This window comes from Zophobas morio, unplaced genomic scaffold (genome assembly GCF_036711695.1).
Source record: "Zophobas morio isolate AGI-343-1 ecotype UQ-CSIRO unplaced genomic scaffold, CSIRO_AGI_Zmor_V1 ptg000021l, whole genome shotgun sequence".
Classification (NCBI taxonomy): Eukaryota; Metazoa; Arthropoda; class Insecta; order Coleoptera; family Tenebrionidae; genus Zophobas; species Zophobas morio.
The window spans coordinates 6,184,362-6,204,599 of NW_026972126.1; the positions used below are offsets into that span (position 1 = coordinate 6,184,362).

General features: G+C 32.8%; 1 protein-coding gene across 4 annotated transcripts in view; it reads left to right on the plus strand.

Annotated features, from left to right (window-relative positions):
• Window positions 1-20,238, plus strand: part of LOC135131631 (autism susceptibility gene 2 protein-like) — a 108,748-nt gene that overhangs the window by 39,015 nt on the left and 49,495 nt on the right. For all 4 annotated transcript variants that reach the window (XM_064059458.1, XM_064059457.1, XM_064059459.1 and 1 more), the window contains exons 3-5: window positions 1,626-1,745; window positions 1,819-1,854; window positions 2,045-2,071. In XM_064059458.1, coding sequence (XP_063915528.1) covers window positions 1,626-1,745; window positions 1,819-1,854; window positions 2,045-2,071 — 183 coding nt within the window. The remainder of the gene's footprint in view (window positions 1-1,625; window positions 1,746-1,818; window positions 1,855-2,044; window positions 2,072-20,238) is intronic.

Sequence of the window (20,238 nt, forward strand, 5' to 3'; positions counted from 1 at the left end):
TATTCCCAGTGACCGAAGTCGATGACACTTACCTACTTTTTTTTGCGACAAAAATAAATATGTTGTTAGAGTTATAAAAAAAAATTAAGTTTATTTTTATATACTGTTTACATAGAGATTGTTAAAGGAGTTCTGGTTGGTCGTTGGCGATGGAGCATTACCTTGAGTGATCCGTGAATTTTTTTTTTTTTTTAAATAAAACCAAGAAAAAATATATATATTTTTTTATTTACGGCCTGTAAGCTGGGGAAGATTTGTGATGGGATAATATTGACGAAAGTTTAATTTCATGTTTCCCGACGTTTCACAGCTTGTCTATCTATCGTGTCTGTTGACGATTTTATTAGGCAATCATTTGATAACGTCGGCTTAAAATTTTACCAAATAAATCTCGTTTACTATTTATATCGTAACATACTTTTTTTTATATATGGTTTAATAATGTGTCGATGCTTTTACCCACGCGCATTATAAAAAAAGTGGTAAAATGAAATTTTACAATTTTTTAACACAACCTACGTACGGAATTGTTTTCAAATTTTGGTAATACATTGATTTAAAATTCTGAGAACATCGATTACTTTTTTTTGTGGTTTGTTTATTCTATTATTCGAGAGTTGTGTGTAAATACCGTTGCCGTTTTTAAACGAACCCAAATTTCTGCCACATGAATGAATATCTTAATATTGAAGCAATATCGGGTATCAATATAGGAACAAGGTAGTGGTATCTATTTAATAAAATTGATGAATTTTTTAAAAACTGCGCTACAGTTTGTACATAAATAAGTTGGTATGAAAGTTAAATCTTTAGACATATACAAATCTAGTAACAATTAGAAGTAACAACGCACTTTAGTGAATAGTAATAAATTGTAAAAATAAGCATATACATTTTGTAAAGCTGCTTTTTATGGCTATGATCTTTCGATAGAAAACCGAGCCCCTTATAATAGAGCAATTTTATCCGTCTGGTAATTTACCAGTCACCATTTAGAGTGTAGTTATTTTGAACAAATACTGTAATTTCTAATTGAATCGGCAATTTGTTAGTCTATAAATTTAATGGTCTGAAACTTTCTTAATAAATTTTTTGTAAATATTAATGAACGAATATAAAAAAATGAAGTTCAGTTAGAACGCTTTTACTAAAGTTTCGCTACATTCACATTATATATTTCAAATTTTATAATATTTTTGTTACTGTCGGTGTTAAAAAAATATAACTGTGGATAGCTGTGGAATAATTATTTGAAATAGAAAGTAGTGTATTCGAGTAATTCCTAGATTCCAATTTCTCAGTTCGCTGTCAGTAAATATCGGTTTTACACTTGTCGTTATCATAGAAAATCTACGGCATTATTTAAATTGATTCCGTCCAACGGTCCAACAATATAGAAGTCTTAATAGTTAAGAAAAAAAAGTTATGCTGCAACGGATTGCTCAGTATCTTTAAAATTTATATACCACATGTCAAATTCAGTAAAGTCGTGGTGTTGACATGAGTTATTGCATGTAAAGTAAGAGCCATATATTCTAGTCAAACCATTTCCACTTTTGGTATCAATGCAACTACGGTGTGCCATGTTTTTTTTTCGTTTTATTAAACTGGAGTTTTTTTTTCAGGGGTTATCGCTGACCCAAGACCCGGCCACCAGCGACGACAGTGGACGGGCATCTGAACGTCTAACAGGGTCGTCAGTAGCGCCACGTGATGCGGACAGTTCAAGGGACCGCCTCAGTGACGTGAGTATGACCAATGCAAATGCAAAACACTTCCTAACATTTCTATTTTTATATCCAATTGTGGACAACACAGGCCAGCAGTCGATGCAGTTCAGGAAAAGGATATATCGTGAGTATATTTTATTTGTCTCTTTAAGTACTTCAGTATTTCTTTTCTCCCTCGAACAGAAACGAACCCTGTCCGCAAAAAGCGATTGACTTTTTATTCGGTTTCTGGCGCATCTTACGAGAGAAATTTTTTCGCTATTCTCTCTTTTCTCGGTTGTTATACTAATGGATTTCTTTTTGTGTTTTTGCAGTGTGATAGCGAAGGCGAAGACGATAAGGTGAGTCTTTTTCCACATCTCCAATGTGATGTTCCGTTTGTTTAGCAAAGAAAAATCATCCGGCGATCCTAAAGAGAGAAAGAGTGTCTCGCCATTGACGACGTCGAGGAAAACTCCTCCGGGCACATAAATAAATCTATTGATTTATGGCGGGCACAGGGAGTCCATGTTGAAATATTTATGAATTTTTTTGTTGTGTACACGTCGCCGATACTTTTTATCAAAACGGACTGCTTGTTATTGCGGAGAATTTTTCATAATCCGATTCGGAACGTCTGGAAATGTCCGTCGGAAGGATGTAGCGTGTCGCTCCTTGAAAAAGGATTTGTTCGCAAGGATGAAACGTTTATTTATCAGGATGACAAGTCGTATAAAGCTCAACGTCGTATTTATGCAGTACGTTTTCCCCTAAGTTTGTCGTCGGTGACGTTGATTTTCCGTTTTCCGAAATTAAAACGACAAACCTGTCGTCACTGTGAAGGCTAATTTAGCATTTCTTGATGGCATTTTGATTGCACAGTAGTATTTGCGGATTTCTAAAAGATTTTGTTTGGATGGAAATGTACTGAATTGAAAGAAATGTTTACGATTCTTTCAACGGATTTTTTACGAACCGTCGTGTTGTGCCAACTGCGAGAAAGTGACAACTTAATCATCGACTCGCGGTCTGTCATTAATGGAATGTAATTCTTTTTAATACCGCATTATACCATCATCATAAATATTTGTTATGTATATTATTAGCACTTTTTTTTAACGTTACTGGAATAAGCAACTTATACCATCTGCTGGAATACTTAATGTTTCTTTGCATCTTGTCTTTTTGTGTGTTTAATTTGGCATAAACAATTTCATTTCTTGTATACGCTTTTTTTCAATTTGAACAAGTTTTTGTCACCCATATTGATTTAACCTACAAGTTCTTTCTGTTATGGAAAAATACACTTTTTTTCTATAGCCGCCAAAAAAGTTATGACATTTTTTAATATACATAGTGTTTATAAAATAAATTATAACAATATTCAAATATGTACTTACATATCACCTGCATTTTATTACTGAATCGTATCCCGGTTTTCGTTCTCTTCTTTTTTTTTGTCGAGTATTTTTCTTACTTAAAGCTGATATTTATTGAGCTTTTTTACTTTTTTTAATTGACGCACCGACATAGTAGAGAAAGAGAACAAATAATAGAGTAAGACGTAGTAATAAAATACTTATTTGAATTTTATTTAATTGATACTTTCAATAAAATGTTGCAACACAGATCTTAAAAATAACGTTTTTGCGATATTTTGTGAACCCGTTCATTGCTAAAAAATAAAAAAAATGGAATAACGTGGCTACGTCGTATAGGAATTTCAAAAATAAACTAAGTTATAAAGTGTAAGAGGAGATCAATAAAAATTTGTAAAAAAATGTATGGGGTAATGTTGTGTGCTATGTCCCAAAAACAAAACACTCTGTATAGTCGAAAGTAATTTTAGTAAATGCTAATAATCTCTAATAACACAGATCTGTATTTTTTAACTTTTGAAAAATTGTTTTCGTTTTGATAGCTTATGCTGATTCTTATTTATATTTTGATACTGGAGGGGGGAGGTTTCGCACAAGTATTGACGATATTACATATCTTTCACACATAAGCATTGGGAAAAATATATTATCAGCAGAAAGAATTCGACTATTAAGCACGAACTGGTTGACCAGAATAAGCTGCGGCAGATAAAAAACATGCATTTGTGTTAAACACAAAGAAATTTGATATATGTTTCACACATAAGCAATGGGAAAAATATATTATCAGCAGAAAGAATTCGACTATTAAGCACGAACTGGTTGACCAGAATAAGCGGCGGCAAATAAAAAGCATGCATTTGTGTTAAAAAAATGAAATTGGATATATTTTGTATGCAAAAACGTTCTAAATATTGTTTTGTAGCTGTTATTATGATAATTATTATTATGATTAAATATAGGAGGGCGCAACATTTAAGTTTGCGGGGACATAGGTTTAGTTATGCCACTGGTGTCCAAATATGAACCCCATTTTTCTCCTCACGTAAAGATTTTTCACAAAGACTTCAACATTTTTTTTTTAATACTCCTGTCCGAAAATATGGTGTGCATTTTACAAAATTATGTATTATAATTAACGAGTGATGATTAGAAAATTGTAATCAAGTAATTTTGTTTGCAACTTGTATAATAATGGAACATCATATAAATAGTGGACTGAGATCTACGTTCATTTCTGTCAAAAAATGAAAATTTAATTACTGCAATAACAGCAAAATAAATCGGCACCTGCTGAATTTAAAAAATGAGAGATTTTAGCCAGAATAATTAAATTAAATAAATTAATTATTATAATTAATAATATTATTTATCTATTTATTCTTGACTAAAAAATTCTTCATCTTAATAAATACAAACTTCGTCGTGAGTGAAGGTTATTAGCGACATTGGTATGTTCTCCAGAAGCTCCAGATAAAGCCCGATTGCATATAAATTGAAATGTATTGTCGTTATAATAGTGTTATTAAATAAAGTTACAAATGTATACCATATTTTCGGACGGAAGGAGTATGTACATTATTTACAGGTGATTGAGAAACTGAATTACTTTCAAATATACTTAAATCGAATGAAAACATAATAAAATACTGAATGTAACAAAAGTGAATTAAATAAATGAATTCACAAAATCAAGTACACAAACTCACAGCACATCAGTTTTAAAGAAGTTATACTGAACTAAATCGTCTGGTTAGAAGAGATTGTATCAACTTTCTGCATAATCAGATCTACAAAAAATGTGGTTGTTGATTTAAACAACAGTTGAAAAAACGATTATTTACTGTTGTAAAGGGTCAGTGGCTAGCACCTACAGGTAAAAAAAAACTTTACGTGATGGATTTTTTTAAATATATAATATTTATAATATTATTTTATAATATCCCTTTTTCAGCACCAAAAAATCTATTACCATGACTAGATAGATGCGAGACAATTTCGCAGGCCTGTGTAATTAATGAGATATCGAGAACCACGCATTCAGTTACTCACCCTGTATATTTGACACGTTGTTAAAATATATTTGAAATTTTACAAAAATAAAAAAGAAAATTATGTCGGGGAAAACTCTGGATGACAAAGGTTTACTAGCATATAAAATTGGAAGATAACGTGAAATTATCGTATTTTATTTGTTAATAATATTTCGTAATTTTCAGGATGTTTAGTTACAAAACGGTTAAAAAAATCCAAAGAAGAATTTGACATTTTTGTGATATGTAGTTTATTTATTAATTTATATTATTTTGAAAGAAAAATGAAAAGAATATTGATGCTTACTTTTTTCATTTTTGCAAACCCATTAGCTGCCAAATTTACGCACACTTTTTAATTTTGGCGTGTATTGTCCACATTAATATATATGTATTCTTTGTACTGTGTATGGTGATCTCGCTAAAGCAAATATTGAAAGCATTGTTATGTTTTTAAGTTAATATGGAACTAGAAAAAGTTAGAGCAAAAACTCTTGTTGAAAGATTCTTGAAAAAGTCGTCTTGCACTTGTTCTAAACACTGAGAATTCCTGAATGAGCTTCGAAAAAATTTGCAGTTAAAAATCAAATCAGTAATACGTTTTCTAGCGTAATTTTTATTATAGAGTCTTTTAAAATTATGTTTTTCCAAATCAGAACCGGAAGGCTTATAGAATTTGGACAAAATATACCACGTGTTTACCTCAAATTTTGGTGAAATTTACTCAAAGTGTAGTGTAATAAATTAAATGAATGAACAAATTTAAATTATGTGTAGGTAGTCATGTTTTTGTCAAAAAAAGATTCAATTTGTATTTTTAAGTTAGGTCTTTTCAATTTTATTTTATTACATATATCTACATATAAATTATGGATTGATCTTTTAATCTGTCACCTGTGAAACAATATTGATACCCTGTTTTTAGTGCTATGAGAGGTTTAAAAAAAAGCAAAGACGATCTTTTTAATTCGCGCAAAACGTGAAGTGTCGTACAACCTTTTGATTATCAAACCTTTGGATTGACGTTTACGACAATTTAATGTGACGAATCTGATTTCACGTCGGAAGTAACAATACGTGATATCACCTTTGTTTTCATATGACACTTGACACCAGATTTAATCGATTAACTGTTATCAGCTGCTAAAAGTGTAACGAAGTCCGAGAATTTTTTTTTTCCTTGGTACTAAAATAATATTAATTAGTTATCCGTTTAAAAGAGTTATTAATTGCAAAAATGTAGTGCAGACGTCACATATTATTTTTATCTTCAGATGCAGACTTCTATAATTATATCTACCCCACCTAAACTGTTATTTTTGGACAAAAACCACAAATTCTATACTTATTCGCTGTTCGGCATTTTTTGATTTTTTCTTGACAGCAATAATTTAATGAATATAATTGAAATCTCCACGATGTTTTGGTCCCTTCTTTTTGTGTGTTTTACAATTTTAAAACTATTCTATTTCCATACTTGCTAAACATAATTGTGTTGCCACTTTGGAATATAAAAACCAATGAAAATATTTTTTTTTAATTAGTTTAATGTCAATTTTAAGTCTTTTCTTTATATAGAATGGAGAAAAAAATCTTTCACTCCATTTCACTTTTTTTGTGCTAGATATTTTGTAGTTTTGTAAATCCAATTTTGTTGACCTATGCTGTTAAGCCTAGTTTATAGCAGGTGAATTAAAGATTTAATATGATTTAAATATATGTATGTATATTAATGATCAATTTGAGAATTGTAATATTATATAGCTGTTAGCCACATAAATTCATTAATAAAATTAGTTACTGAACTTTTTAGAAGTATAGTTGCAAATGTAACTTTAAAAAATGAAGCTAACAGTTTCTTACAAAATTAGAAAAAGGAAATTTATAATATGTCTGTTGGTGGAAAAATTATCGTGAGATGTTCAAGCTGTCTCTAATTTGTTTTGACTCTCATACATGAAGATTTTATTGCTTTACGTTAGAATTACTTCTCATAATGACACTTATTTGTATAAACCGACGTATAGATTGCGATAATTGTAAGGCGTAATAACAAAGTTCTGTCGTTCCCAGTTGCTGAAAGAGCTGTTTGCATCCGTTATTCAGAATCAATTTGTTTTCTCTCGGACTAAATTGCATAATCGAGTCTAATTTAATCTTAATTGCGCGGTCCCATTGATCGTTTTTCAGTCTTTCGAAGTCTCCGAAAATGGCGCAGTCGTCGGAGGTGCGAATTTCTAATTTTGGGTCCGGTCCCCGGAGAGGGCCGTCTAGATTCGTTCGATTTTTCCTTCTCCTTCCCTTTTGCGATTTTCGGAAGCCGGTCGCGTCTCCAATGGCCGACCTGAGTCGTATAATCGAATTCGCTACAATGTGTGGTGGATTCTGCTGAGAAGACGACGACCGCAGAGGAAAGAGGACGAAGATGAGGAAAAAAGAAAGGCATTAAAACGTTCAGCTCAGTCGATATCCACGTAATTCCAATAAATTTTATTGGTACGAAAACGTGGCTGGAAATTTACTTTTACGACGCGAGAAGGATGTGAAATGAGGATGTGAGGGAGAGCCGTTTCGAGGACGACCCTAAACGACTACACGAACAACACTGATCGGAGGGCGCGTCTTGAATTTTCAGGACGGCGGAGACCATAAAAACGAAACGAAAGCAGGGGTTGCGAGGGTGGAAACCGCCCCAGAGCGACGTATTTTTTATCGTCAGACATAAACGTCTTTTGTGTGATGCAAGAGACCGAGTAGAGAGTGATGGTGCTGACCGGAATTTAGAAGGCTAGGAAGCTTTTTTTTCTCCACTCGCTTTTTTGTGGGTGCTTTAGCAGGGGGTGTTTATTCATTTATGAAAGGGTCACCGCAATGGCGGAAATTGGGCTTGTTTCGAGATTTACTCTTCAAATCAGGGTTCGATTATCGCTGACGCTGTCTATTTAGAAGATGGGATGCTTGTAGAGACACCTATTGACCATTTTACTTTTAGTTGATATTGTACCAAACCCGTAAATAACGTTCGTTAAAACTACTGCGAATTCTCGAAGAAGTCGCCATATTATTATTGAAATGTATATGTTATAATTTCTTCAAAGAAACAGTAGCGACACCTGTTTTATTTTTATTTACGGTTAGAGGTGAGCGTTTTAACATTCCGCAAGAGTCCGGTTGTTTACTTTTTGCAAATTTTTCATTCGCCTGGACAGTGTTTGCATTTCTATTGCTACATTAACTCTTCTTTAGTCTTTTTAACGAGATTTTAGCTGTCGCACAAAATGGGGATATTTTTTTAAATCGATCAAAAACGTAACCGAGCAAATAATATTTAAAAATCCTCATCGGCGCTCGAAGCGTTATTATTTACAAAAGAGCAATTATAACGGCGGAAATTGAGTTCATTTTCGAATCAGCTCTTTAAATCGTACTTCGATTATAGCTTCTTAAATGTTTCCAGAAATCACTGTTAGCAATCGTAAAACTGTCGGCCTTGTGACGCTGTTCAGTTTTATTCTTTTTATTTCTTCCTTTGAGAGTCGTTCTAATAAAGATTAAAACTTGTCATTACATCGTTTTATCGTCTGTTTATGGCTTAACGTTATTTTCGCGAGTTATTCGAGCGTATCCTTATAAGGAAAACAAATTTGCGGCGGCGATAAATTTTTTGGAATCTTGTTCAATCTAGCCATTTGAATCTCTTGTTTCTACAAAAGAGCCGTTTGTTTGAAGCGGCCGCTGTTATACATATTTCTGATTTATCAAATGCCGACTACCTGTAGTAGAATTTTTTAAATTGGTGATGAATAATTTTATTTTGTTAGTAAAAACTTCTAATAATAACTTCTCGAAGCTAAAACTTCTAATAAAATTTAATAACACACATCAAGTGTCTGTTATTATTTTTGTAGTTTAATTATGCGTTATGCGTATGATAATACATTTTTTGTTATGTAAATTATTAAGCACATTTTGAATTCAAATTGAACTTTTCCAGAAGACTCGCATAAAATAATAATTCATGTTTATCTCGTCTGTCTGATTTTTTAGATCATTGTTAAAATGATTACTGTGCATGCTTTCAAAACCCTTTGCCATTTACCCACCCATGCCAATTTCAAACTTTGTATTTGCGTTAAGTAAGATATTGGAAAGCTGCCTTACGATGACTCAAAGCGTTGCATAATCACAAATAACTTTTGTTTAAATTAATGATCCAATCTTTAAATCGAAGGATAATTATCAAAACCTGTTGGATTTTTTTCGTATGATATAAACAATAAAATATTTTCTATAAAGTTTATAGGTTTTTTCTTGCCGTCAAAAAATTCACACGACCACGCTAAATGGTCGGCGCGTATTAATTATCATAAATATTTGTGAAAGTGTTAATTGTACGTGTAGATAAATGCCAACGTTTTATTAACATGTGATAAACGGATATTTGTCGTTATTAGCATCTGATAAATTATTATCTGTTACGTAAACACTTGGCATAAATAGATTCCAAGCATTGTTCAAATTGTACACCTCTCTCCCACGTTTTGTAACGTTAATTTGTCTATTTTCCACCTACTTCGTGCGTATTATTAGTATTTTCGGTGTCGGGTGTACATGATAACAATCGCGTTTTGCATTTGATTACACGTTTTTAGATAGAATTAACCAAGTGTTTTGTGGGTAAATTCAAAGACGAAAGATTTTGTAAGTTCGTTATTCTTAATGTAGTTTTAATGAAAATTTAATATAGGTTGGGTGGAGAATTTGAGGTTTTGCTGTAACAAAAGATCCGTTGAAATGACGCAATTAAGTATTACGATTGTTCCTTATAATTTATTGTTCAAGTCTTTCACTTTTGTACCTGTGTGTATATGTTAAACTGGATGTTATACAACACATTTTTAATTAAATATTTCTGGCGACTATTGCTTTTTTCCGTTAATTTATTCTTTCATGTACTTATTTATTATTCTTACGTGTTGCTTCAAATAACTAACTTAAAAAATAAGCGTTAATTTTTAAAAGCAGAAATAACGTCTGTGTCAATACTAAATTATATAAGGAATATTAATTCCGGCGAATCTGCTAGATCTCATTTAAATAAAATTTCTCGTGCCACTATAGTTCAACGAAATGGTAGCCGCAGGTACACTACATGTAATTTAATATTTCTTAAATTTTAATAGTAGTAACTTTGCTTTAATTTTAAATTAAATTTTAAATATAGCATCTCGTATAGGGAGTATTTCTAAATTGTATAATGTTACGGGGTGAAGTAATTGTAGTGAAAGTCGTATGGAAAAAACGGCCATTAAGGTTTTTTTTCTTTCTTGAAACAACTTCAGTAACGCGGTAACGTTGGTAGTCAACTCTTCAATTTAATTACGTCAAAATATATCGTAGTCTATTAAAAAATATAACTCAAAAATTCTGGAATGATTTTCGGAGTATATCGTATTTAGTAACTATTTAAAATTTAGAAAGTGTCAAAGTGTCAGATTTTATTGTACAGATTACTGTGAAATTGTGGCTGTCATGCAGAAGATAAAACGCGAACACATTTTTCTGTTCATCCCCACCAAAAATTTAATGACGTCACGTCGAAATTTTGGTGATACACTAATATTAATCTACTTCAGTGATAGAAGCGTTTCTGTGATATCTACATATGTTAGAATTAGTAAATAAACTTGTATTGAAAAGGACACTCCAAAATACATTGGTTGTATTTCAAAAGTGGGAAAGTTTTGCTTTTATAGCTTTTGGCAGTTTTTTCTGCTTATCTTAAAAATGACCGGCATTCAGGCAAGACTTCTATCATTACGGGTACTAAGACCAAGTAATGATATGCATTGATTAGATTAATTATTGTTGTTAACGTGATATAATACAGTATTTTTCTAATTATGTGTTGCCCCTATTTTTAATGTTTGGTTTTCTCACACTAGTGAGAAAAGGTTACCACCATGTATATTACAGACGAGCCCAAAAACAATAAACTCTGCGCTACTCGTTGATTTTATATTTTTATTATGTAGGCAATTTAGAAGTCGCTGACATTTTGTTGTGGCAATTATCTTTAGAACTGAGGCATACGCAGTCTGCAGATGCCACATTACCCCTATGTAATTTTACTAATTTCACATAGTGGTAATATTTCTAGTGATAATCTTACTATTAAATAATTCTGTAATCAAGTTCATTATCTTTAATGAGGACGCACTAGTTACGCGACATTTTTTTCTTGTATAGGTGCCCCCATGGATTAAAAAACCTAATATGCTAATAAGAAAAACATATACGTCATTTGTTGAATAATAAATGTTTGTTGTTGTTACACGCTGTCCATACGTACCTGAAACGTACAACAGCATGTTTTTACATCTCAAGCGTAAACTCAAACAATCAAAAATTTGCTTTGTTTTTTCAAAATTTTGCAAAGGAAATCCGATATGTAACTTGTGATTTACTAATCGACTTCTATTTTTACCTTTATGCATTTAGTAGATTATTGGAATAAAAATAAAAATTTTACAGGCTTCTGTATCTGTGACTTATTAGTCTACCCACATTTTTGTAGTTAAAAAAAAATCTACAATTTAACTTAGAAACTGTAAAAACAACTGCATTAACATTTTGCGCCACTTTTAAGGTTAACTAGAACATAGTAAATAGTGTTAATTAAAGTTCATCTGTTTATACCCTACAAAAATTTGATGACGCCATATCAAAGTTTATTTATCTCAATTTTGCTTGAAATTTATAGTGGCGTGGTATTTTACTTCTGATACATGAGTTACTACAAAATTAAAGAATTTTTTTGAAATTTTGATATTGTTTTGTAGAATTGTTTGTAAGTAATGTTTAAAAAATAAATAAACGATTCAGTTAATTTTATTGATTAAATAAAAATGGTTATCTAACTTTGCCAAAGTTCTAGGAATTTTATTTTAGTAGTAGGTATATAGTCATTGCCACAACAAATAATATTAGCAGAATAAAAATTGGTATTTCACGTTTACAAAGTTATTATTATCAAGCTTTGGGGAAATGGGTCCAGCCACGTTTTCGCACCAATAGAGGTGTACAAAATGAGCTCTTAACCAGTTCATGTTTTTCGGTTGACCCTTTTGTGAAAACATGTATAAACCTTTAAAGTTTTGTTTCATTGTTTTCTCGTTTTATTACTTTTTCATGATGTATATTTGGAAATGCAAATTCAGCCAAGGATATGCATGCCTGTCAAACAACAACATGCTAAAACGATCTTTTATTTTATAGGATTACAGTGGGTTTATTCCTGTATCTTTGCATATGGCACCTGTGTTGTTGTTTTGAAACACCAAATAGTTTTGATATTTTTCCGGTGTTGGGCACGCCCCGTTTTTTCGTGTTTTTTATTATTGCTGTTCGCCTATTTCGTATTATCCCGTCCATTTCACTTTGGTTGTTCTTATTACCCATAAAACATTTGCAAAGATTTCAAAAACGACGAAAAAACCCCCGTCGGTGCCGCGCTCCTAATGTACACGACGTAACTTCCGTGACGGTTTTTATTTCCATTTTATCCGAACATCCGCCTGGAAATAGAGATTTTTCTAACAGTTTTTTTACATAGTCGTCGTCGAGAGTTTATTCGTTTTATAGCGCTTAACGCGGTCGTGATTAAATTTTTTCAGTCCTTTTACCATTCCGCCCGTCTCTATTTTTGCCTGTCGACATTAAAATCCGCCCCTGCCGCATCGATATGCAAAATAGTCTTGAGGGGGCTCCCGATTTGCATTAATACGCCTGAATTATACATTTAAGTGAATGTTTTCTGGCGTGTTCGCGAATGGAACACGCTCAATCCCCATTATGCAAAACGAGAAATGCTCAAGAACGAGTCGAGAAATCGCGTTTTTCGCTGCGTCCCTTGCCCCTTCCTTCGTCTTGTCCTTGCTAATTTATTTGAGATTCTCTGGGATTTTACGACTCCATTCATACGTCAATGGACGGCTAATTGCCCTTTCTCTCCAGTCACGATGCAACGTACGCACACACTCAGTATACAAGGCTAAGTATAATACAAAACGTGATCATAAAACAAAGCTTAAATAGTCTTCTCGTATAAATTATAAACTTTGTTTTCTGTTAGTTGAACGGTTGAAGTTAAAGAGACGTAGTGTTGCTGTAGCAACTGTTGACGTCATGTTTTCGTTGGAATGGAAGCACACTTTTCTTTTTAGGTTTAGAGGAATTGATCTTTTGTGGTGAGTTGTTTAAAAAAAAAATAATCTACGTTTTTAACAATATTTTGAAAAGAAAGATCATCTTTTTGTTATACTTTTAACCGTTGTTCGTGAGCAAGCGTTGTGATTTCTTGGTTTAATTTTTCTATAAAAAAATATCGAAATCTCCCGCCGCAGTCGAAGTCAGTTGTAGCCTTAGGGGTTTATTAAGGTGGGTTTATGACCGGACCGCGGCCATTTATTGAATAAGTCCCGGAGCCGTAAAGACGCATAACGAGCGTCGTTCATTACCACAGCGCGTGATATTTACGACGCTCTGCGTAAATCCGGGACCCGGAGCCGTCGTTTAGGGCGGAAGCGGCTCCGGAGCCCTCGTAAAAAAACGCGTGGAATTTGTGAAAAGCGCGAAAAATATTTATAACGTTGGGTGTAGTACACAAAGGGCCGGCCTAATTGAAAATTGATAGGAGGCCAGAGATAGGCGAGGGCGAAGGCTTGCCGCACGGACCTCGTTTGCATATTAAAGAGGGCTTTTAAATATTTAAGGGCGCCCCCTGGTCTCTACAAGACGAATTAAATACGCCCACATCAAGGGACACCTTATCGATGTTGTTTATCTAGCCAGGAGTCGAGTGTTCCGAGCCTAATAGCCATGTTACATAATTTGTTACAACAAAAGAGCGCTATTTACATACAATGGCTGATTTATTTATGCATTATCTCTTTGTTTTTCGTTTTGTGTGATTGTGTTGGAGATGAATACGCGCCAGCTGCTGCTATCTGAGCGCCGTAGCGGAAAATCTGCCGAGTACATGTGTTGACGGTGCGCCGCCACTGGTAAATCGACAACCTGTCAATTGCTGTGTCATTTACGAGCCAGATGTGCCGATTTATATATTTTGTGAGTGGATTTTCGTGTCGGATTGAATTAAACGTGTCGATATCTACTATAATATGTCAATTGAATGTATAATCATTTTGTTAATGATCTGTGAATCATTCATTGTCAAATTTAATTTAATGCAATTATCTTCAGTTTATTGCCTTGTCACGGTTGTTGCTTTTGTCGATTAGCAGGTATGAAATATTGTCAGTTTATGGTTCATTTCCAAGCTGGCATTTTATCGAAACAGTATAATTGTAGGTAGTCATTTTCCATAATGACCGTACTAGAAGGTTTTTTTTCCATTGCATTACTTTTTTTTATTTACTGTAATACCTGTAATTATTTGTTTCAACATACCTTTCGTTCGCGTTAATTATCAAGCTTACACATAATAGTGCATAATGAAAAACTGCCACGTGTAGAAAATTTATTTTTTGCGATATATACGTACTTGGAAACTAGTAAAACCGTTAAAACTTCCGATGTGGTGTCATAATTTATTGATATGTTATTATGATGGCTAATTACGACTTTTAATACACGTTATTCCAGTGAGAAAAAAATCAGCAGGCTCATTAATATGACCACGTCATAACTTGCATTCCAACGTTATGTAGTCGTGTTTGTTATATTGATCGTTAGATTAGACTGAATTATTTTAAAGCATTGTAACTACTTAATTAAAAATAAACTATATGTTGTGAACAACAGGTACAGCAAATGTTTAAGTTGTTCATTAGTCATTACTCATTATGTATACGTACAATATCTTAAAAAAAATATGGAGCAATCTCGGCAAGAAATTTTGGAGTACAATATGACAAAGATGTTAATAACGATTGGAAGGTTTTTTGACAGAACATATACACATATTCTAGGGAGTATATACAGCCTGTTATTGAAAGGTACGTACAAAATAAAATCGGCAATTGGTCTCGAAGTATGGATGCTAAAACTCAAAAAAAGTTCAGGTAAAAGTCTTGTCCTTTTAGAGATAAACATTATTAAAATTTATGCCCAAGTTCGTTGTACACCTCTGATAAAAAGATCATCTTTGGTTTCTATAGCAACATTTAGTCTTGACAAAAGTTTTATTGTTACAGTTGCTAGGATTTACTAAAATAAATTAATTTTACCTATTTATCCTTCAGTAACGTCTAAAAAGGTTGGATAAGGGTTAATTTTCCCCTTGAAATTTTGATAACACAAAATAAGTATATCAGACTTCTTAGACTTCGCGAAGAACTGTCTATTTTGTTGTACGTACCTTTCAATAACACCCTGTATTGCACTTGTGCACAAGTTTATTTTTTCTTATTTCTTCTTGTTACTATTTTTTCCCGCATACATTGTTCACAATTATGTTAATTTCCTAAAATACTTTCTTTCGACTCGCTCTACAATTGATAGAAACTGCAGCCAGTATCACCTCGAATCATGCGTAACGATCGAAGTTGATTATGGAGTCTTGAAGTAGGTAAATTTACTATACACGGATTTATTACAGTGGTGACTTTTGTTTCCAACTTTGACAGATTAAAAAACATTAATTTTAAAAATTCACAGACCCAGGCATATTAAAAAAAAATGGAAGCATTTTAAATAAAAAAAAAAAAAAATGTTTGAAGTTTAAAAAGTGGTAACGGCTTGATCATTTTCTAAGTTATTGTTTCTAACGTTTAGCCTAAACATTTCACACTAAATATGTCATTGTGAAGCTGGTTATAAATAATAACAGACCTATATGTACTTAATTAACAAAATAATAACTATTATAGCCTGACCAGATTTTAAACGGCTATGATGTAAAGGGGCAGTAATATATTACAGTTTCGGTCATTATAAAAGTATGAACATAACATATCTTGAAATGTGTAGCTCAATAAGTACTTGATTGCGTGGATAGTAAAATGACTAAATGAATAGTTATAGTTTCCCCAGTTCTAATTCGGTTTTATGATGAGTAAAAGGTAACTTGCTGAACAACAGATTACTGCTGCGGGTGCATTACTGCATGGTAACGGCATGATTAAATCCTTACTTATGACTGTCCCATCACCGGCAGTAATAATCTATTGTTAAGGAAGTTAACTTTTACATAATGGGGTACTATCATAAAACTGAATTAGAACTGGGGAAGCTATACGTATGAGCAGTTACTAAATTAGAATCAGTGGGTTAGAAATATGTATTGGGTTAAGTAACTCTTATGCAAATAACTTTTTTTATTTTTTAATTTAGGCGGATAGTAAAGTGAAAACTGACAATAGATCCTAAGAAAAAATGTGTGAGGAACGCGGTACTCTTGAGAATTGATGTAACAGAAAAACTCTCCAAAGCGGATCTTGAGTAATTATTACTTTTGACAATTTAAAATTTTATTGCATTTTTAAATAATCAATTCTAATTTTACGTGTTTCTTAGATGACTGAAATATGTGGTATGTAGGTAGTATTGTAATATAACGTCGATTATGAGTAAAATAAAGAAAACATTGGGCTACGAAAATAATTTGTTGTATTTTTAAATCGAAATATAGTTTTGAGTAAAATATACAAATATTAAAAAGTATGTTAAACCGTATTGTATAACAGATAAAATTACGTTTAACTTTTATCTGACGCTGAGAACTGGCAAATTATTTACAACTGCCGATTCAATTATTTTACCGCTCAGATAATAATTGCACCGCTCAAATAAGGTTTCTACTCTCGATGCATGATTAAATAAGTATAATCAAATTATTTTATACTGCTGGTTAAATTTTATTCCTACATTTAATTTGATCGCCCCAAAAAAAGTTTAATACTGCCCATATGAATTTAATTACGCAATGTAACCACCCGGATAGTTGAAAAACTGCTCAAATAATAATTAGTTCCCATTTTGAACAAATTGGTTACGCATTTTTGACCCACATTGTAAAATTTGAAATAGAAATATGTTTCATGGTAACCCACCAGTATAATTACACTGAATCAACAGTAATCAAAAATTACCAACCCACAAGTGAAAAAACATTCTTCCACAGTGCAACTAAGAATTACATCCTTAGTAGATGGTGTTTTAGTTCGAGTTTCAATCGTTCAAAAAATTTACAAAAGTAAACAGATGTAAACGAGAGTCCTGAATTTCCGTATGAAAATGCCTTTTGTTTGTTTGAAATAAAAAACAAATTTTAATTAAATCGATTTTTTAAATATTAATGTTGTAATAAAATTGGTAAAATAGAATGCCATTAATATGCAGTTCAATTTATGAGAAATGTTTTTATTGATTGATTTAATAACATAGATTTTATTTGTTTTTTTTTTATATAAATAATTTGCAATGAAATTCCGTGTTTATAACGAAGCGTGAAAATTGTCACTTTTTTTCATAATTGTTAAACAACCATTTATTGCTGTTATTAATTTTATTTCTTTCTACAGGCTGTTTTTGTATTATGTAATTATATAATACAGACGTATTAATTAATATTGAGTAATGTAGGACTTTCGTGGATATACAGTTCAATCCCGTAAAAAATATATAACCGTTACCGTTACGGCATACTTTAATAATAAAAATTTCATTCTGCCAGAATATTAATAAATTAATAGGAACTATAATGTATATCAAAAAAGATGTTTCTGTCATAGAACCAAAAATGTTCAATTGTGTGCTACTAACTACTTTATATTTACGAATATCACGTCAGTAATAATGATAACAAAAATTGTTAAACACTTTTTCCCCTACCGATCTATCAACAGTTACAAGCAATTTGTTAGGAAATGATTGCTTGTATTTAAATGATTAATAATAATAATAATTGCTCTAACAGGCTAACCTTGTGTTTTATAATTATCCTTGCACCTCTAATGCCTTTTCATTGATTTTTTTTTTCGAAGCTTGCTAATCAAGAAGAAATTAAATTTTACTGTACCTAATGACCAAAATTAGAATTCGAAGCAACGGTTATAAGTTCTGTGTTTAAATAAAAAAAGAATTAAATATGAATTTTAATCATGAAAATTACAAATTAACAAAGACATGCCACCAAGGCATCAGTTATTCAACGCGGAGTTTCAATTTGTAGTACTGTATTATTGTATAACTTTTTCTAATACGTCTAGGATTAGACTGAAACCGACTTTACTGAATATTGATCCTAAGAACGAACTGTGTAGGTTATCAAACAAAGGTAAACAAAATAACGTCTATTCCGAAGGCAACTTTTTATCGTGAAATTTCGTTGAAGGACATGCACAGTAAAAGCTTGGTTTATTTTCAGTTGAAAAACTAGTTCGTGACCCATTCTGCGGTAGCCAGCAAAAAAACGAACGTAAAATTTTATACTCTAATATTTTCAATTTGACGCTGCCGTAGTATTTCTTGTACAAATCTTCGGCAGCCGTAAAAAAAATCAAAAATAATCCGCATCGAATTACACGACGGCCTTGTTCTTTCCCCGCGCGTGCGATTTGTTAAAACATCCTGTCGTACAAGTCCTGCGAGGCGTTCGTTTTATTTATGGTAGTGATCCGCCGCGCCATCCTGCGAAATCCGGTGTCGAAACGTTGTCGATATTCGAGCCGCGGAACGGAAGAGCTGGAAACGTCTCAGGGAAATTTCATTTTTTTTCTCTCGTTGTCGAAGTCCAATTACGTTTCCTGAAAAATGGTAATGGATGTCTTCTCGGCCGGGTGAAAACTCGCGGCGCATGCGCCGACGGCTTCCAACCCAGTCGCGGACATGGTTCTTGCTCAGTGTGAGGTGAAGCCTCCTGCAGAGAGTGTGGTGCAGTTCCTGCTGAACGACCCAATTCGCTCTCCCATTCAAGCAAAAAAAGTGATATCTAGGGTACGGTGGTGCAAGATGGTTCGCGCAGCAATAAACTCCGTATAGTGGAATGTGAAGTGTTTTTTTTACTTTTCCTGCGGCACTTTTACAAAGCATCGCTGAGCTTTTTCATCGATCCCGACCTGGAAAAACAACGCTAGGGATTATTATAATTTTTATTTTCGTTCGTCGGTGTGTGCAGTGTGGTGTACATTTAAGGGGGTTCAGTAGTGGTACGGAAATAATTTAATAGATCGTAAATGTCGATAGTGTTATGGCTACTTTACGGTGGAGGCTATAAATCGGCCGGATTTGAATGTGTGCAATAAAAGCGACGTTTGGAAAATTGTGAATTTCTCGTATTTTATCGTCGAGGGTGTGGGTACGAGGGCGGGGAGGGCGCGACGCGGTCGTCGTTTATTTTTTTGGCGGCATTCCAATTTTTTTCTTTTTGTGTGCGTCGTTGTTTTACAAGAAACACACGCGATATGTCATAGGCTATTTCTAACGTAGCTCATAAATAAGTATATACTGCATATTTTAACCGGGGACGGGTTTTTGCTGCCCCATTATCTATTTAAGTTTTATGCATCCGGCTCTAATTATTATTCAGCAGCGCCGTTTTCTGTAAAATTTATTGGATGTTTGTTGACTAGAAAAACCCATGAATATTTATCAGCCCAACATAAATATATATTATTATCAGATTCCATTTGCATGTTTATTTTACGTTTAATTCTCGTATGAAGAAATTATAATTAATCATATGCGACCATTAGCCGCAAAGTATATTTGTCGGGGTTTAATTGCTTATTAATTTGGTTTTTTTTGCTTGACAAGTGTTCCACGAAGTAATTTTTTCTGTCAACCGTTGTGTCGTGTCATTTGTCACTAATCTTTATTTATTTTCGAGTCGTTCAGCTCCATTAGTCAAAATACAAGATTACGTGAATCGTGTGTAATATATGTCTCATAGAACAATTAAGGCTAATATTCTCATTTTCCACTATCCGAAACTTCGTCGGCGTCGGCGGAAAATCAATCAGGATTCCAATATTACTACAGACCTAGGGTTTCAAAGCTGCTGTTTGCATTGTTCGTCTTAACAGTGCTGTCAATTTCGAAAGTCGAATCCGACAGTAATGGTCATTCGGGTAATCTGATCCGTTACAGCTCGAT